This window comes from Myotis brandtii, unplaced genomic scaffold, assembly GCF_000412655.1.
Source record: "Myotis brandtii unplaced genomic scaffold, ASM41265v1 scaffold94, whole genome shotgun sequence".
Taxonomy (NCBI): Eukaryota; Metazoa; Chordata; class Mammalia; order Chiroptera; family Vespertilionidae; genus Myotis; species Myotis brandtii.
In genome coordinates, this window is record NW_005371876.1 from 1,388,036 (window position 1) to 1,408,030 (window position 19,995).

A 19,995-nucleotide genomic window follows, 5' to 3' on the forward strand; every position below is an offset into this window, starting at 1 on the left:
TCTCATTGATGTTTCTGGCTCTCTATCCCTCTCCCTTCCTCTCTGTAAAAAATCAATAAAATATATTCTAAATAAATAAATAAATAAAGGGCCGGTCTCCAAATACGGTCAAATCTTGAGGTACTGAGGGCTGAGACCTCAACACAAGAATTTAGGGGGACACAATTCAGCCCGTAACAGGCCTCCTTTGCTTCTCATCTGCTTTCTCTCCCTAGGTGCTCTCTCCTACTCACTTGGCCTTTGTGTGTTAGTTGCCTCCAAATCCATCTCTGACGCCCCAGGGCCACTCCCTTGAGCTCAGTCACCATCGATCCAACCACTTTCTGCCTCAGGACCCTACTAGATACTGTTCCCTGACTGGGCTACTCTCCTCTCTTTAGTTGCTTAGTTCTTGCTCAGAGTTCCCAGTTGGGAAGTGTAACCCTGTGCATCTTTTGTTGAGTTTTATCAACAGAGAGTGGCCCCCTCTCCAGCCAGATGCACAAATAAGAGGTCTGAAAGTCACTCTCGACCCCTCCCTTTCCTTTACACCTCACTCAAAATTCCTGGACAAGACCTGCCAGTTTTACCTTTAAAAGGTCTGTTAAGTCCACAGCCTTGCCCAGCCTCCATGGCTCAGTGGTTGAGCGTTGACCTATATGAACCAGGAGTTCACTGGTTCAGTGATTGGTCAGGGCACATGCCCAGGTTGCAGGCTCAGTCCCCAGTGTGGGGCGTGCAGGCAGCCGATCAATGATTCTCTCTCATCATTAATGTTTCTATCTCTCTCTCCCTCTCCCTCCTTCTCTAAAATCAATAAAAAAAATATTTTTTAAAAAAGCCACAGCCTTCTCTCTGTCTCCATTGCCACTACCTGAGCGGTAGCCACTATCATCTCTTCCCTGGACATGACCTTCCTAACTGGTTTCCCTGTTTCTGCTTGCTCTCACTTCATTTCCTCTTCTCCACGCTGCAGCATGAGTAAGCTTTTATGAAAGCCCACCTAATTTTGTCCCCTCCTCCCATGCTGAAAACATTTTGATGACTTCTGTTTATGTTTAGGATGAAGGCACAGATTCTTAGCTTGGCCTGCAAGCTTAAGGAAACATGACTCCTGCCTGTCCCTGTAGCCTTATTTCACACCAGACCCCACCCCGCATTGGGAACACTTCATTATAGGTCGGCTACCTCTGGGCGTGTGCACATGCTGCTGTTGCTCTCTCTCACTCTCATCCCTCCAATGTCAGCTCAAAGGAAGATGCCCCTACGTTCCCGACAAGGTTGGAACTTAGGGTTATGCTTCACAGAGCCTGGCCTGTTCCCTGATTTATGATGATGCATTTCATCGTGTGATTATCTGATAATGAGCTGCTTGAGAGTGAGGCTCGTGCATGTCTCCCACACTCGGTACAGTGCTTAGTACAGAGTAGCTGCTCAATCAGTGCTTTAAATGAATATTATCTTATCTGATGGTGCCATCATTTATTCTACCAGCTGCTTTATTGTTGGAAACTGAGGGACTTTCCAAGTGCTCACTTTCATGAACAATATCACAATGAATATCCTTATGGATAATCATGACTCACATTTTTTTTGGTGTTAATCCTCATCTGAGGATATTTTTTCCATTGATATTTTTAGGGAGAGTGGAAGGGAAGGGGAGAGACAGCGAGAGAGAAACATAGATGTCAGAGAGACACATCGATTGGTTGCCTCCCAACCGGGGCTAGGACTAAGCCTTGACTGAAATCGAACCCCAGACAGTTCAGTTCGTGGGCAGATGCTCTAACCACTGAGCAACCGACCAGGGCAAGGCCCACATTTTTAATACTTTAAAATAAATATTACCAGTGAAGTTGCTGTGTCAGTTAAGGTTTTTGACACAAACTGTCAACTTCTCTACTGACAAAGAATATGTCATTAAGATTTCAAACTGTAATATATAAATAAACCCCTTTTTCTTTACCCTCACCAGTTGTTAGCAATATCTTAATTTTTTTTCCAGTCAGATAAGCGATGAAAATGATGTGTGTAAATATGCACCTCGATTTTCTTGTAGTCCTCCAAGATTTTATTTTTACCCTGGGAGGCAGTTTATGTAGTACAGATGTTGGAGTTATTTTTATAATACTGTCTTTCCACCCAGGAACTAGGCTTACCTTTCATGCATTCCAGGTTTCATTTCTGTGTCTCAATAACATTTAAATTTTGTCTTTATTGTGGGGAGGAGGGCTACATTTTACTAATTAATTCATTTAAAAATTTTTGTGCTAGTTAACCAAAAATATGACAAGCAGAAATTATTCTGATATCAGTAAAAACAATTAAGCTGATTCACATAAACAAAATATTTTATAGGCTTTCAGAAATAGTGTCTACCTCATCAGGTTGTTATGTGCATTAATTAAATTATTGCATATAAGACACTTTATTTATTTATTTTTTGTTAATCCTTTCCTGAGAATATTTTCCCATTGACTTTTAGAAGGGAGAGGGAGAGACAGAGAGAGAGAAACATCAATTGCTTGCCTCCTGCCCGTGCCCGATTAGGGCCAGGGATCGAGCCTGCAAAGGCATACATGCCCTTGACTGGAATCAAACCCGGGACCCTTCAGTCTTCGGGCAACACTTTATCCACAGCGCCAAACCAGCTAGGGCAGTATAAGATACTTTTAACAGTGCCTAGTACATAGTAAGCACTTGATAAATATCAGCTTTCATTATTTCAGATGCATTAAAATACCACACTCTCGCCCTAGCCTATTTGGCTCAGTGGATAGAGTGTCGACCTGCAGACTGAAGGGTCCCTGGTTTGATTCTGGTGAAGGACACATGCCTGGGTTGCGGGCTCAATCTCCAGTGGGGGAGCTTGTGGGAGGCAGCCAATCAATGATTCTCTCTCATCATTGATGTTTCTACCTCTCTCTCCCTCTGCCTTCCTCTCTGAAATCAATCAATCTGTATACATAAAATAAAAAAATAAAATAAAATACCACACTCTCAAAGGCATTTAAAAAACATGATACTATAAGCCAATAAAATACATCGTGTACTTTATTAGACAGCAATTATTAAATAGAATAAAGACTGCTATTGAAAATAGTTCATTCTTTAAAAACCACACTTCAGAGGCAGATGGGCATCTGTGGAGAGGTAGAATGAGGTAATGGGAAGAGAACAATATGTAGAAAAAGTGCGGTATGAGTAGCTCACTATAGAGTCAGACCTGGCCATTCCTAGTTTACTTAGAGTTTGTCTATCAGAAAACTTAAAAGTGATTCTCTCAGCACCATTCACAGGACGGTTGTCTTGTTACAGGAGATGTTCGGAATGATATTTATGTCACCCTGATCCATGGGGAGTTTGACAAAGGGAAAAAGAAGACGCCAAAGAACGTGGAGGTGACCATGTCTGTGTGTGACGAGGAGGGCAATACCTTGGAGGTACGCACCACGCCCAGAAGTGCTCTGCCATCACACATTCCTTCCTATTTTTTTTTTAATTTATCTTTATTGTTGAAAGTGTTACAGATGTCCCCTTTCCCCCACTTCTTTACAACAACGAGGGCCTTCTGGCCCGGAGTTGATTGTTCTCCACATTAGGGTGCATTTGGTTTTTCATAAGGAAAAAATATGAAACCTGTTAAATTTGTGATTAGCCTTGACCAGCTTTAGTAAGAAAACCATTGAGACTCTTATTTTTACATTTCTCCTGGGCTAAGAAACATCTCAAGCCACTACCGATCTCATGTACACGCAGAGGCTCTTTATCATTTCCAAACTGTGTAGCCCCTTCCAGGCCAAGTTCCCCTGGGGCTTGAGCGCAGGGGCGTGTGCCCAGGAGGCGCTCAGAGCCACTTTTCCTCCCCAGGCGAGTGGAGAGCAGGAGACACACCCATGAGGGAGCTTCCAAGTGGAAGCCTGGTGCTTAGAGGTCATGGTTAGAGGTCAGCTACAATGGGCTGTTAGTTTCAGTATCAGGAAACTGCAGCCCAGAAAGAATAAGTATTTTCTCAGGGAAACAGGAGTGAGTGGTGGAGCTGGGAATGGATCCAGGTATCCTGGCCCTCCAACCAGAGTTCCGACTGCCCGAATGGAGAAGACATGGGAGAGGAGATAGGCAGGAGGCTTCTTTGTCGCAGCTGGCATCTGGCTCCTCTGTCTGGGCCTTAGTTACCTGCTTTGGAATCCAAGACTCAAACTGCCAGCTCCCTCCGCTCCCTGTGTGCTTTGCTGCACAGGCATCTGAGGGACAGCGAGACATACAGTCCTGCCCCCTCCCCTGGATGTTAGAGTCTTTGAAGGAAACAGTCCACTAAGTGACTCAGTGTTCTGTGTCACGGGACAAGCAGAATGCTGTGGGCCATGCGGTGGGGGTGGTTTATTTGTGCTATCGGTAGAGCCCCTTAGCCCCTGAGTTCAAGTACACATCTTCTCCGAGTTGGTCATTTCACGGCTTTGCTGACCAGCTGGGCAGTGCCCCACTGAAGCCTGGTCTACTGAGCTGAGAGGTTCATTACTAGGAAGAGACAGCCCTGAGTTTCAGTGAACATGCTGTACCTACGCACCCGGTCCTCAAAGCAGAGTCCACAGAACCTCACAGCCGTGTGCTCACAGTTGCCGGCCAGCTCACGGGCCTCTGCTCCCGGGAAGGAGAGGGAAGAAAAGAGAGTGTATGTCTGAGGGCGGTGGGGTGTGGGGCATCAATGTTGCAGCAAAGAGGAGTGTTAGGACGGTGCTGGATCCCTTATTGATACCCACATTTAGACCCTCAGGTAGGGTTGTAGAAACTCATTCTTACTCTACTCTTCATCCCCAAATGGAGTCAGCTTGTGGGTGCCGGTGGTCAGGCCTGCACTGGCCATGCGGAGGGCTTATGAGTGCTGTGCAGGTTCTTTTATTGTTCTAATGACATTATCTCCTAACTTTTTCTCTCCATCTAAAGAAAGCACTTCATCCCGGCGCTGGATACGAAGGCATTTCGGAGTACAAATCAGTGGTCTATTACCAAGTCAAACAGCCCTGTTGGTATGAGACTGTCAAGGTGAGAATAGACGCCTATCATAATTAAACCTGGTTCACATTCCTTTCTTCCTTTTACCTACAAATCATTCCTACCTTATCTGGAAGTTGTAGATGGGTTGCTTGTGGTGTGCAATAAGTAATTGTAATGAACTGATCATTACAATTCTGTGTAAGAGTCAGATTTCTTGAATGACATTCTTCTTCGTTAATGTGTAGAAATTTGAATAGAGAGACTGTTGTAATGATACAGTAGGCTGCCAAGATGGTCCAAATCCAAACGAGAACTTTCCCACTCTGCCAGCAGTTGCCTAACTTTATTTGCTTCTTGGCCTCTAACCAAGTTTTCTGGGCCTCTTTTCAGTTTAAATACGTATATTACAAATTCCAGCGTGCTTTTCCGATCAGTCATCTTCTGTGAGCTTCTCAGTAGCCCTGCGACTGAAACATTCTGTTTTTTAAAGCCCTTCTGACTAGGTGCCCGCGGCTTGGAGAAGAGGCTCGATTCCCAGGCCCTGTAGCTGCTCCAGCGCTCTTTCTGGTTGCCCACGTGTTCAGAGCTCTCCAAGAAAGCTCAGGAAATATGCATAAATACACATTTGCATTAATATCTCCATTCAGAAGTAACTATTGTCCACAATTTCATATACTTCAGGTGTTTTCAGTTATGCTGTTTATACAAATTTATACTGTGCTTTTAAAAACTACTTTATCTCGAAGCATTAAAGTTACTCAGAAATGTATTTTTTGATACTTGTATAATACTCCATTGGAAATTGTGCCAGGATTTATCTAACCGTTTGCCTAAGTTCTCTGCTCTTTTCATTGCCTCATACTTCCATTTTTCTTGTCCCCCATCTTCATATGAGCGGTAAATTCTTTCTTGTCCCCAGTATATACCTTTTCCTTCTATTATAGGCCCGAATTATTACCATATATACACCTTGCAATCTGAAAGGTCCTGTATGAACCTCAAAGTGCTCATGTTTTCCCTCTGAAGTATTTCCTGTTTCAAACAAGAAAACACTAGAAAAGTGGATCATCTCCATTCCCAGGATCTTCCATAAACAGCAAAGATGATCTTCTCCCGAGAGTCTTTTGGCTTGAAAATAGCTAAATCCTTTGACTGAAACCTCCCGCCAAATCTCAGTTTATAGGAATTAGTGCCGGGACAGGACTCTAAAACTAAGCCTGACTCTGTAAAACGAGCTCTGAGAACAAAGTAATATATATGTGTGTAAGCTATTGATTTCTTCCTATTATGCAGGTATCCATTGCTATCGAAGAGGTTACTCGCTGCCATATACGGTTCACCTTCCGACACCGATCATCGCAGGAATGTGAGTACCAGGAGGTCTGGGACATCTCCGTGTGAAACAGACATGTTCTTGCTTGGTGTGCTTGCGTGGGCCTGGAGAACAAGATACTTGGCATCTTCATTTCAGAACTCATTGGTGCTTGGAAATCAGAAAGAAAAAAAAAGAATTTTCCTGGGCTTCTAAGATCTGTTATTATTTTATATCAGAATTTCCCCCAAATGTGTTCAGTGAGCACTAAAATTTTGTGAGATGCTAATAGATACTCTATGACAAAAAGGGTTTCATAGTCCACAGGAATAGGAAATGCTATAACTTACCTCTCCCTGAAACAGTCACACTGTGTGTTGCTGAAAAGTCCTGCAGCAAGAAAACTATTTAATATGAAACTGTTTAATCTGTTGTCTCCCCAAATGACCACTTTTCTCATTTCAAGTCTTCGATTACAGATAAATGTAAAGGCTGCCCTTAAGTGTGAACAGAGAAGAAAAATGATTGTTTTCAGATTAATCACAAAATTTCTCCCAAGTATCTTGTTCTCATTTAGCACATAAAAAATGCAGTTTTTTATTTCAAACTGGATGTAGTCGAGCCATCTATGTACCAGACCAGGCCCTGGGTATGTCCCAGCAGACGGGGCACGGCCACTGCTCTGAAGGGCCTCTGTGGGCAGGTGAGGAAGCTGAGCAAGAGAAGAGGAGACCACGTTCAGAGCGGGAGTACGGCCACAGCAGCACAGAGCTGTGGGGAACACGGAGCCCGGCACCTCGCCCATTAGGGGGTTCATGCATGAGATTTCCTACAACGTAGGTGAGGCCTGAAGGGGACTAGAAGTTCGCTCAACAGGGAGTGACAGTGCAGAAAAGTGCCTGAAAACCAAAGTGAGCTCAGTAGAGCCGAACGGGAGCAGGGGGAGCAATCATAATTTCAGGTTGAACGACATGAAATGGCCACTTTGTCGGTCAGTGTCAAATATCAGCAATTTCGTACGGCTCTATGCAGAGCATTTATCCAGCCTTAGTTTGTACCAGACACTCAGTGAAGCTCCATTTACACACCACCTTGTTTATACCCACAATAATCTGATAAAGTGCATACTACTTTAATCCACACTTACCTATAAGGAAACTGAGCACAGAGGGGTTAAGTCCTTGGTCAAATGCACACTGCCAGGAAGTGGTAGAGCCTGGGTTGACAATCTTGCCAGGTGGGCTGGAGCCAGATCACGAAAGATGAAGGTTCTTTTGAGCCCTGTATGAAGGAGCCATTAAAGGGTGTGTTATGGCGGTGGGTACACGTTTGGTACATGTTTAAAGCAGCTTTATTAATAATATTATCATGTTGGACATAGCCCAGATGGTCATCGAAAGGAGAATGGATAACCATTGTAGAAATAGAGGGAAGAAGTGGGGGTGGCCTGAACTTAGGCAGAAACAGAGGGGATGGAGAAGAATGGCACAGGTCCCAGGGGTATTCAGTACATGGAGATGACATGGGGTGGAGTCGGTGTCCACACCCACATTTCTGATTTAGATCATCTAGGGGTTGCTGGCCTCATTCATTTGTAAACATAGGGAGAAGAGCATAGTGGAGGTACCAGAAGATTTCAGTGTGGGAAATACTTCCTTTAAGAATCCTGTGACACACACTGTATGATTGTAACTTGCTGAACTGTGCTGCTTACGGCATGATTGAACGTCACACCCCAGAGCAAAATGTGAAGCCGGACGTCATAGCCATCACTTCCTGACCACCTCTCTGCACTGCTCAGACTCGCTGTTTCTGTCTTTTCAGCCAGAGATCGATCGGAGCGAGCATTTGGGGTGGCCTTCGTGAAGCTGATGAAGGCGGACGGCACCACCCTGCAGGACGGGAGGCACGATCTGGTGGTTTATAAGGTGGTGCACAGAACGAGCCTCAGAAAATCACTGAGGAAATGTTTACTCCCTCTGAAATTGGTTCTGAAGGTTCCTTTCAGACTTATACCTATAAACATCAAAAACTTCTCTAGTCCTGGCCAGCATGGACCAATGGTTAGAGCATCCCGGCCCGTGCACTGAAGGTTCTCCAGTTCAATTCCCTGTCAAGGGCATGTACCTGGGTTGCAGGTCCGATCCCCGCCCCTGGGTCAGGGTGCGTTGAGAGGCAACCAATCGCTGTGTCTCTGTCACATCTGTGTCTCTCTCCCTCCCTCCTCTTCCCCGCTCCCTTCCACTCTCTCTAGAATCAATGGAAAACATATCCTCACTCATCCAGTGAGGATTAAAAAACAAACAAAACTTCTCTAGAGCTGCGTGTGTTTGCCCCTTTAAGTCTAGCATCCCGAAGGCTACATCCCCCTGGCTGCGTGGTCTCCCCTCCGCTTTCTGGAAGGAGTGAGTTCAGTATTAGTCTCCCTCTCCTGCACGTGGCGCTCGTGGCTGCCCGCTTGCCTTTGCGTCACCCTGTGTGGCGTGTAGACAGTTGCACTGTTGGGCTTGGTTAGAGTGTGGTAGGATGTGTTTTTCATATCAGCGTGAGCCAGACACCACTTCTCTGCTATCGGGCATCGTTTCCTTCCCTGACAGTCTTGTCTTCTAACTGCTGCAGAGCTATCGCATCTACTGAGATTTTAGGGTGGAAAGTAGATGCCAGAAGATCTCGTCCATCCAACAGTATCATGGGGTTGGCAGCTTTTTTGAGATGTACCCGACTGATCTGTATTTTTCTTAATAGCTATAATTAGTTCATAGATAGTTGGGAAGGCAGGGCAAGCTATTTCTTCCCAGTGACCCCAGTCAACCCAATGATGCATAATTGTGACCATTTAGAGGTTCCAGATAATAAATTCCAACCTTATTCTTTATTATTTATTTATGTATTTATAGCAGACACCTAGGCTATTCTTAGTCTAGCTCACAACTTACTCCATGTTTATTCAGTTTGAGTCTGGGCTCCCACCCTGGGTAGGGCCACAGTTCTCGGAGTTGGAAGGGACCTGGTTTAATTTGATGAAACCTCATTTCTCATGCCGGAAAGGCACCGTCTTCATTGGCGTGTAGAGGCTGTGCCCCTCCTTTGATCTTCCTGACATGCTGCCTTTCCAGGGAGACAACAAGAAAATGGAAGACGCTAAGTTCTACCTGACCCTGCCTGGGACCAAGGCAGAGATGGAAGAAAAAGAGCTGCAAGCATCCAAAACCCAGGCCAGCTTTGCCGCCACCAAGGAGAGCACCAAAGACAGTTTCCAGATCGCCACCCTCATCTGCTCCACGAAGCTCACGCAGAACGGTAGGTGTGGGACGGAGGGGCCCTAAGCGCGCTCTTCTTAGGCCTCCTGGGCCTCCCGCTAGGCTCTGGCTGGACCACGTGGGCCACGTCTTCGGACATGGGTGCTGGGCACTTGGACTGGGTTCTCTGCTCTTCAGGAGATGGCCAGGGACGAGAGGTCCTGACCCGATAGCTGAAGCGCCTTCTGGGGTCTTGTTGTCCATCTTTCAAACAGGATAAAAAGCATTTGTGCATTTTTTAATATTGTCAAACCTCTAAATGTATTCATTACCAGGACCTGGTGAGGTTTCTTTTCTGGATTTATGACAGTGTTTAGTAAATGCAGTCTGAGCAAATGGGAGAGTCAGGTTAGTGCTGACTTCTGTTGCAGCAACCTTTAGGCCTCGGCATACAAGTCTGGTGACGGTTACTGTAAATTGGCATTCATCATGCTACAGATCTGTATAACTGATTTAATCATTTGCCATTTTGTAGGTTATGTACTGACATGAACACATCCTTTGGAAAAAGCCACTTTAAATTATGAACTGTTTTCAAAGAATGGCTTAAAATGAGGTCCTATTCTGGACAAAGAAAATTAAATATTTAATTCATATAAAATTGGAAAGTCTTATGTTTCTTTCCTTTAAGGGAGCAAAGAGCTCTGATAATGTGTCCTGTGTAATAAATGTAACAAGGGATGTTGGTAATAAGGGGAGGACACTGGCAGAGAAATAGAATCGGTCTTGGCCTAGATCTTTATATTGTCTCCATAGTTTTGCCTTTTTTCTGGCTTAATTTTTGGTGAGTGTGCTTTTACTTTCCAATATGTTAGGTAAAAAGTAAATATAATAAACTGCTGATATGAGTTGAGTTGAAATGTTACAGTATTTATGGAAGATGATTTAGAAGGTATATCAAATATTTATAAGGTATTCAGACCCCTTGACCCAGTAACTTGACCCCTAGAAATTGAACTGAAGTAAACAATGAGAGAGGTGCACAAAAATGAATGAATAAAGATTTTCCCTATTTTTCATAAGAGGGGAATAGTTGAAACAACTAACTATCCAATACTTGGGACCAGTTTAAATTATAAAGTGGAATTAAAGGACAAAATACATGCCATTGCCAAATATATTTCAAAACAGTCAAAGACATGAAAACTTTTTAGCACTATGTAGAGTATAATCTCAGTCTTCTTTAAATGTCTGAGGACAACTTGGAGCCAGTTGCCTGGGTTCAAATCCCAGCTCTGCCACTTACTAGCTGTTTCATCTTAGGCAAGTCACTTGATCTGTCTGTGACTTGATTTCCTCTTCTTTAAGGAAGTATAATAGTATATGTTTCAAAGAATGTCCTAAGTTAAAATATGTAAAAGCAAAGCAACAGAGTCTAGCCCCTTGGAAACACTATATGAGAATTAACTCTTATTACTGTCACCATCATTATAAATACACAGAAAAAGACTAAAAGAAACAACTTCAAAAGTTTAGATAGTTCTTATTTTCTTTGTTTCTTTCAGTATTTTGAGTATAATAGTGTATGTTTCAAAGAACAACGTAAGTTAAAATATGTAAAAGCAAAGCAAGAGTCTAGCCCAGGGGTGGGCAAACTTTTTGACTCGAGGGCCACAATGGGTTCTTAAAATGGACCGGAGGGCCGAAACAAAAGCATGGATGGAGTGTTTGTGTGAACTAATATAAATTCAAAGTAAACATCATTACATAAAAGGGTACGGTCTTTTTTTTTTTTGTTTTATTCATTTCAAATAGGCCGGATCCGGCCCGCGGGCCGTAATTTGCCCACGGCTGGTCTAGCCCCTTGGAAACACTATATGAGAATTAACTCTTATTACTGTCACCATCATTATAAATACACAGAAAAAGACTAAAAGAAACAACTTCAAAAGTTTAGATAGTTCTTATTTTCTTTGTTTCTTTCAGTATTTTCCAAATTTTTAACTATGAAATGTCAAAATGTTATTTTTTTTAAAGGAAACATTTATTTATTTATTTTTCATTGATTTCAGAGAGGAAGGGAGAGGGAGAGAGACCTAGAAATATCAATGATGAGAGAAAATCATTGATTGGCTACCTCCTGCACTCCCCCTACTGGGGATCGAGTCCAGGCATGTGCCCTTGACTGGAATCAAATTCGTGACCCTTCAGTCCACAGGCTGATGCTCTATCCACTTATCCAAACCAGCCAGGGCAAAATGTTATTTTTTTTAAGTATAGCAATAGCCTATATAAAGCATTAGTGTACTTTTGAGACTATCAAGGGACACTCAAGAGGGATAGCATTTATCAAACACCTAGTAGATCATCCTTCCCAGAGATTAGAGCTCAAAGAAAACAAGTAACAGGAGCCTGAAAATGATTTCTAAAACAAAGAAAAAGGGATTTCTGTTAGAGAAAACCATATTGTTATGTTGCTTTTTGTCTCTGCGTCGAACATTTTGGAAGCTACTGCCAGGTCGCAGTACTCAGTCGGCTCAGACACTCACCCTGCGGCATCTACATTGCCCATCGTCCACGTGTTCTAAACCTGTGCTGTGCTGACAGCCACTGGCCACGTGCAGCTTGGGACATTTAGGTCCGATAAAAGTAAATGAGGGGAGGAATTCAGTTCCTTAGGTTCACTAGTCTCATTCCAAAGGCTCAGCGCTTCACGGGGCTGGTGACTTCAGTTGGCCAGCACGGATAGGGTTGTCTCCGTGTTGAACGTTTAGGAAGCTACTGCCAGGTCGCAGTATTCCGCTCAGACACTCGCCCTGCGGCATCTACATCGCCAGTTGTCCACGTGTTCTAAACCTGTGCTGTGCTGACAGCCACTGGCCACGTGCAGCTTGGGACATTTAGGTCAGATAAAAGTAAATGAGGGGAGGAATTCAGTTCCTTAGGTTCACTAGTCTCATTCCAAAGGCTCAGCGCTTCACGGGGCTGGTGACTTCAGTTGGCCAGCACGGATAGGCACCGTTGCCATCATCACAGAGGTTCCGTTGGGGGTACTGTACTCTTTCCTTTGTTGTCATCTCATTCCTAGTGTTTAGATCTCAAAAAACTCATCCTAACAAACCAAAAAAAGCCTTAAATAATGTCCCCTCCCAAAAAGGTTGAAGGAGGCAAACTGATCTTAACCAGAGAGAAGTGACCTCCATCGGCAGGATGGGATAGGAAAGGGGACAGAGGGGAAAGATGGGGAGGCCAGCAGGACGGCACGCGCATCAGGAAAGCAGGGCCTTCAGAGGGACAGGTAATGACTGGGTTCCTCATGCATTGGCTCTCCTCTAATTTGATGTAAGAGATAACGAACCAATGGAATTTGTTCTGAGAAAGAAGAAGCTGGAGAATATTAAGAAGCCACCAATCTCAGAGCATTTCCTGATCAGGAGCGTAGCTGTTCTTTCACACAGACCTGACAAAGGCATTTCTTACTAGCGGTACCAGGACCACTCAGACTCAGAAGGTGAAAAGCCACAGGCCCTTGTTCGGGCAGAGCTTGTTGGCTCTTTATTAGTTTTTTCAAAGCAAGAACAGACCGGTTGTTTACATGGAATTACTTGTTGCTGGGCCCAGATGGAGGGTGAGAGAAGATTTGTTGTTCCAGGAAAGGGAAAAGGGATTTCAGTTTTGAGCCAGCTGTTCACAGTCGCCCAAACCCTCGCACATGGAGACCCAGTATTCCCATTAGTAACCTCAGTTTACTGACCAGAAAATTGAGTCAAAGTGCTAAAATATTTCGCCTAAGATCATAAGTGGTGGTCTTGGATCTGAAAATAGATAAATAACTCCAAGGCCAGTGGGTTTTTAAAAAATTATTATTATTAAGTGTTATGGTTTCTAATCCTCTCCCAAAGGTATTCACTATCCTAAATTCTGGGATTATAAATTAGAGTATCCTGAATTCTTACATACTTTTCTTGGGGATAGAAATTGGGACAACTTTGGACATTTGATAATACCTGGTACCGTTGAAGATGGTCATTCCTGATGACCCAGAAATTCCACTCCAGTTTTGTATCTCAGAGAAGCTACTGCACCTGGTCCAGAAGACACATGAGAGTGTTCACAGCAGAATTGTTTGTGACAGAAAAAATTAGAAACAACCCTAATGTTTATTGGCAGTGGAATGAGTAGACAATTATGGTGCATTTATACAAGGGGGTAGATGTTACACAGCAATGAAAATTAGCTTGAGCTGTATGTATCAACCTGTATGGGTGCAGAAACACAGCTAGTCCAGGGCTTTCCATAACACCGTGCCACCACTTTCCTAGCCTCAAGACCTGTGATTCATCAGATGCCAAATGGATTCCTAACATGAGCAGTGACGAGGCATGCAAACATGTTTAGGGGGTAAACTTCCGGGCTGGTCGATGGGTTCTTTGCAACTTCTTGAAGCTGCTGGGTGACTGGAGTGTGTAAGTCCTTTTTCTCAGGCAGCGGTGAGTGGAGTGAAGTGTAGATGGAGTGGTCTCATTGACTAGCCTGTGACAGAAGTGGAGATGGGAAGATGAAAGAGGACAGTGCCTAATGGGCAGGCCTAGCACAGTGCCTGTTATTACATGCTGAATGAATGAATAAATGAATTAAAGAATTAATATTGAGCACATGACTAGCTTCCTCAGGGCTACCAGTTCTCTTTTCATCCATCTATTCATCTGTTCATTCAGTCTTTCATCAAACATGTATTGAACACCTACTAGGTACATAGCAGCATGGTGGTGTACAAGAATAAAAGCAATATGATTCCTGCCCTCAAGTGACTCAAATCTATGGGAAGAGAAAGAGATACCAAGAGTGTCTTTATTATTTGTTATTTTATGGTTATGGATATGGGTATGTAGGAAAGAGTGCCAACAGCAGAGAATGATTAGGAAGTTCTTCCCAGAGGGAATAGAGTTTGAGATGGGCCATGAAATTTAAAGGGCTTGGCTGGTATGGCTCAGTGGTTGAGCAGGTGGACCAGGAGGTCACAGTTCGATTCCCAGTTAGGGCACATGCGTGGGGTTGCAGGCTTGATCCCCAAGTAGGGTGCATGCAGGAGGCAACTAATCAATGGTTCTCTCTCATCATTGATGTTTCTATCCCACTCTCCTCCCTTCCTCTATTTGAAATAAATAAAAACATATTAAAATAAATAAAGAGTATTCAAAAAATTTAAGTAGGGACTTGCAAATACATAGTATTTGTGTACATTTCAGAAAAAGAGAAGAATATATGCAAAGACATGGAGCTATTTCAGAGCATGCCACTGTGGGGGATGAGGCATGCAGAGAGAAAGGTGGGAGATGTGGCAGCAGGACCATAGGTGCGGCCTAACTGCCTTCCATGCGTAGTACTGGGACCTTATTCTGTTGACAGTGGACAGGCCTTGTGCAATGTCTCTAGGCACTGCGTTTAGGAGACTTCCAAGAGATTAAACATTAAACAATATTTAATAACAATAAAACAAACACCAGTGAAGCAATGACTATTGTAATGAACAGTATGTGTTTTCAACTACTTACATATATATTTATACAAGTCCATTGATGAAAAATTACGTGTTGCTTCTTTTACTAGATAAAACTCTGTTAATGGCAATAGTAACTTGATGTATTAAACAAAATAGTAACAGTCCAGATGCCTGTTATATTTCCATGGGACACTTTAGTAGCCAACATTCATTAAAGCTGTAAGTGGCTTAAAGATTCAAAAGTCTACGTTTTAAATGCGAAGTCATCTGAAGATTTTTGTCCCAGACTTACCCAACGGGGCCATGAATCTGTTCTGCCTTCCTTTGAAATAGCAACTTTTCTAGGGTGCTTGTCTGTTTCTTTGCAGAGCTCTAGGGAGATAATATGTCAGAGTAGCAATGACATGATTTTTTGGAATCAGATGAGTTTATAATTAGATTCCATTCCTACCACTTCCTGGCAGTTGTGTGACCTAAAGCAAGGAATTCAGTTTCACAAAGCCTCAGTTTCCTCATCTCAAAAATGGAAAAAATAAAGTCTGCTCCACAATATGGGTGTGATGTTTAAAAGCATTAATGCATGTGTACAAGTTCCCTTTTCCCCTTTGAATCTACTGAGACACACATACTAGGGAGAAATTAACCAGTGCAGCAAATTAGAGGTAGGAAGATTACTTAAAAATAAATACATTTAAAAGGGAGTGTTTTAGGCATCAGCTGTGTGGCTGTGATGTCATTATTGCAAAATGTGAGTTCTATTCAGGTATTGTTTTATGGTTATGAACATTAGTGGTTAATTTTTAAAAAATCTTTTACAAATAAAAGAAGACCACAAAGTTTTTCTCTGAGTTAGATGGGACACAGTAAATTAATGGAATACATGAGGTATTATGAGGTATTGGCCACCATTAAGAGCCATTGTCTTTTCTAGAGAGTTCTGCAGCTGTATCCAGCAATGGTCTGGGCTGCTCTTTCTAATCGCTGTCTAATGTTTATGGTTTGTGCTCTTTTCTCCTAGTTGACCTGTTAGGCTTGTTGAATTGGCGTTCGAACTTCCAGAATATTAAACACAACCTAAAGAAGTTAATGGAGGTGGATGGAGGAGAGATTGTTAAGGTACGTTTAGATATCCATACTTAGAAATATACCCACTATATTATTACTTCAGCATTTTAAATTAAACCTATCTTTGTAAATATAACACTTGTTATCTACATTGGGAAGCAAGCGTGTGATTTTTAAGAAAATGCTATTTTAAAACCTATGCTATTGAAACCTAATTATCTCTGAATTTCTACAGTATGGAGTTGAGCCAAAACCACCAAATAACCTCTCTGTTTTTTTCTTTCTTCAGTTTTTGCAGGATACACTCGATGCACTTTTTAATATAATGATGGAAATGTCAGACAATGAAACATATGACTTTCTTGTGTTTGATGCACTGGTAAGCAGTTAAGCATATTAACTAGTGTTTATTCTCTGAACCGTTAATTTTCGTTATGCCTCCTGCATACATATCCATATACATCTGTCTTGACTATTTCTTGAGGCTAAATATCTGAAAGTGAGATTAGAAACATTTGGTTTAGATTCAAAGCCTTTCTTTTTTCTCTTTCCTAATAGATCCCAATTTTGATGTACTTTCCCTTTCTCATGAGGGAAAACAAGGTTGTATCACACTAGAAATCAGGAATTACTTTAATCACCTTAAAGTTATCTAGTCCCACACCAAGAGAAACCACTCAGAGAGGCTTGTGGCTTGCAGCGTATGTGTGTATGTGAGTTCACACAAGGCAGACTGACTTCCCAAGTCAGAGATGAATCTTAGTCACGTATATGTATGATACACAGCCCTGCAGATGACTCAATGTCACACAAAGCACTTAAACACACAGTCCGTTCCAGGAGCTGAAATCTAGACCAGGAGAGGTGATCTGGGAAGGCCAGAGTGGTGGGGGGAAGGGGAGAGTGGAAAAGGCTGACACATCCAAGCCAAGCATTATTTTCTCGTCAGGGTTTAAGTTCAGTGCAGAATTTGGAAGGTAAATTTGTAGCTTTAGGTCATTCTCCAGCTTGGAGAAACGTGAATGCAAGCACTCAGGGCTGGATGATAAGGGATGATAAGACAGGAAGTGCCTCCAGCTGAGGTCACACCTGGTCAAGTCCCGAGAACAAGAAACTGGCTCTGAGCCCGGTGCCTAAGGTCTGGATGCATTCCTGCGCCAGGGCAGGGACAGTGGCACCTGGGGAAGCCTCGGTGCTCCTTTTGCACTTTCCTCATGAGTAGGTGCAGGTGCAAAGAGAGGTTAGTTGCAGATTATGTGCCTGACAGTGATAGGAGAGCAAAATTGAGAGGTTAGTTGCAGATTGCTGGGGTCCAACCCCAGCCGGTCCAGGGGTCCCCAAAGGTGTGGACGGAGTCAGCGAAGAAGGGATGACACGGGGCCAGCGTTCAGTTGATCAGCATAGCGAGGTTCTCCCTCCAGGATCTCCAGCCAAGTTCTGTCTAGGTTCTCCAGGTTCTCTAGCCAGGTTCTCTCGCTAGGTTCTGTCTCTAGATTCTGTCTAGGATCTCCAGCCAAGTCCTGTCTCTAGGTTCTGTGTCTAGGTTCTGTGTCTAGGTTCTGACTCTAGGTTCTGTGTCTAGGTTCTGACTCTAGGTTCTGTGTCTAGGTTCTGACTCTAGGTTCTGTGTCTAGGTTCTGACTCTAGGTTCTGTGTCTAGGTTCTGACTCTAGGTTCTGTGTCTAGGTTCTGACTCTAGGTTCTGTGTCTAGGTTCTGACTCTAGGTTCTGTGTCTAGGTTCTGACTCTAGGTTCTGTGTCTAGGTTCTGACTCTAGGTTCTGTGTCTAGGTTCTGACTCTAGGTTCTGTGTCTAGGTTCTGACTCTAGGTTCTGTGTCTAGGTTCTGACTCTAGGTTCTGTGTCTAGGTTCTGACTCTAGGTTCTGTGTCTAGGTTCTGAAAGAACAGTATGCCATATATGCCAGGTCCCTTGAAACAGCAAGGATGGACCGGCTCCCGGCAGCAGATTATGTGCCTGACAGTGATAGGAGAGCAAAATTGCGGGGCAAAAGTCTGGTGAGGTTCAGTTACTGGGGCTCCCACACTGCACTCAGGAGGAGAATGCCATGGAATATTTCCTTAGCTGCATCCGGGTCAGAGTTTATTCTTCCCATGGAAACCCTGTCCGTATCCCCTCTCTCCTGCCCCATGTCTCCCCGACTGTGTCCCTTGTGCACTGCACTGAGACAGCGAGGTCCCTGAGGCCAGGGTGCTTCCGCTGGTTTCCTCGCAGCATTTACTTGGTGCCTGACACGTCATAGTCTCCGTTCATGTTAAATAGAAAGGAACCCAAGACATGACTTGGGCTGGAATATAAAGTGAGGATGCTGCAGACGTGGTGAAGAAGGAAAGAGCAACAGATGTGAAATCCAGGTGTGGACATAGAGCCTGGGGTGTGTTCAGAGCTACTATTTATGTTCCTCCCGTGACAGGTGTTCATTATTTCACTGATCGGAGACATCAAGTTTCAGCATTTTAACCCCGTCCTGGAAACCTACATTTACAAGCACTTCAGTGCCACCTTGGCCTACGTGTGAGTACGACTCCGGGAGCCTGCTGTTGGGTTGCCCAATTTGGACTCTTCGATCTGCTTGTTGAGAAACCCAAGGGTCGTAGGCTGAGTAAACGTGGCCCCAAGGGCAGAGATTTGTTCTGAGCTTCCTGGTGGAAAGTGGGGCCATCTAACATTCTTACCCTGAAAACGTATGAAGTTCAGGCTCTCCTTCTAGGAACTGAGAGAAGAGATAAGGCTGTATATCTTTAAGATTCCAGAAGATATAGGGGAGAAGCTGTGGCCATCAGGAGCATCAGCCAGGACAGCTGGCCATACTCAGGATCTTTGCAATTGGGTGTCAGTGAGCTTAGCCTGAGGCCCTGGGGATCAAACAGTGGAGTAAACAAAACCATGTCTGGTAGAAGAGCAAGTCAGGCTCTCAATCCTATGCCACAGTGCTGTAGAATTACTACTCATAAACTATGAGAGGACTTCATTTCCCCTTCTTTGCATGAGAGGGAATGGTCTCTCCCTCTTCCGTGGCGTAGCTTTCTTTCTGTCTTTGGTCCCTGACTGAAGAGAGCAGCAAATGTTCGCTCTGCACTGTGCCCAGGAGCGCTTAGTTCATCATGTGGTCTACGTGGCCTGTCATTCCAGTTATTTTGCAAAGCCGTGTGACAAGTAGTGACAGGAATGTAGCAGAGGTCAGCAAGATCTTTTGACAGAGGCTTTTGCCAGATCATGCCAATTGCTGCCGGCTGGTCTGTCGGGGTAGCTGCTGACCTGATCGTTAGGTCAAATCATGCATCCGTTGTGTCCTGTTCTGAGTTATACAACTCCTTAGTTTTATTTGCATGAGAGTCCAGAAATATAATAATACACACGTGACATAAAAGAGGTGTCCTGCAGCGTAACGGGGGCTTCAGTGCCCACTGCAGGGGGGAAGTAGCAGCGATACCAGTGGCTTTACTTTCCACGCCGGCAGCAGCCATAGGCGAGGAGGTCCTGACAGGCACTTTCATTACACAGAGTGAAATGCAGCGCTCTGGTGAGAGGAATCTGGATTTGGCCACATGTTTCCTCCGGATTTTCTCTTAGAAACTCGGAGATTCCCAGAAGGGAAGTTCACAATATCAGTGCCCTCAAAAGGGTGAATTAGCAGAAGATTCAGACAGTGCCTCGTCTGAAGGCTCTAGAAAGACAAAAGGAGCTGTCTGCAATCTCTAACCAGGGCTGTCTGTCGGGAGTTCGTGACCAAGGGTGCCCTGGTCTCCCCACACTCATGATGTTTCCTTCTGGCTCAGTAGTCACTGATTGCCACAGGTTTGGGCAGATGGAAGGGAATGAGATAGACACCCTTTAAGGTAACTGTCTCAGATGGGCAATCTCTCCCTTCAAGGAACATCT

General features: G+C 43.9%; 1 protein-coding gene across 1 annotated transcript in view; it reads left to right on the plus strand.

Annotated features, from left to right (window-relative positions):
- DOCK5 (dedicator of cytokinesis 5) overlaps positions 1-19,995 on the plus strand; it is a 160,760-nt gene that overhangs the window by 59,632 nt on the left and 81,133 nt on the right. The window contains exons 13-20 of the mRNA XM_014533084.1: positions 3,298-3,422; positions 4,924-5,022; positions 6,268-6,340; positions 8,111-8,214; positions 9,403-9,586; positions 16,047-16,144; positions 16,383-16,472; positions 18,527-18,627. Of these exons, the coding sequence (XP_014388570.1) occupies positions 3,298-3,422; positions 4,924-5,022; positions 6,268-6,340; positions 8,111-8,214; positions 9,403-9,586; positions 16,047-16,144; positions 16,383-16,472; positions 18,527-18,627 (874 nt within the window). The remainder of the gene's footprint in view (positions 1-3,297; positions 3,423-4,923; positions 5,023-6,267; positions 6,341-8,110; positions 8,215-9,402; positions 9,587-16,046; positions 16,145-16,382; positions 16,473-18,526; positions 18,628-19,995) is intronic.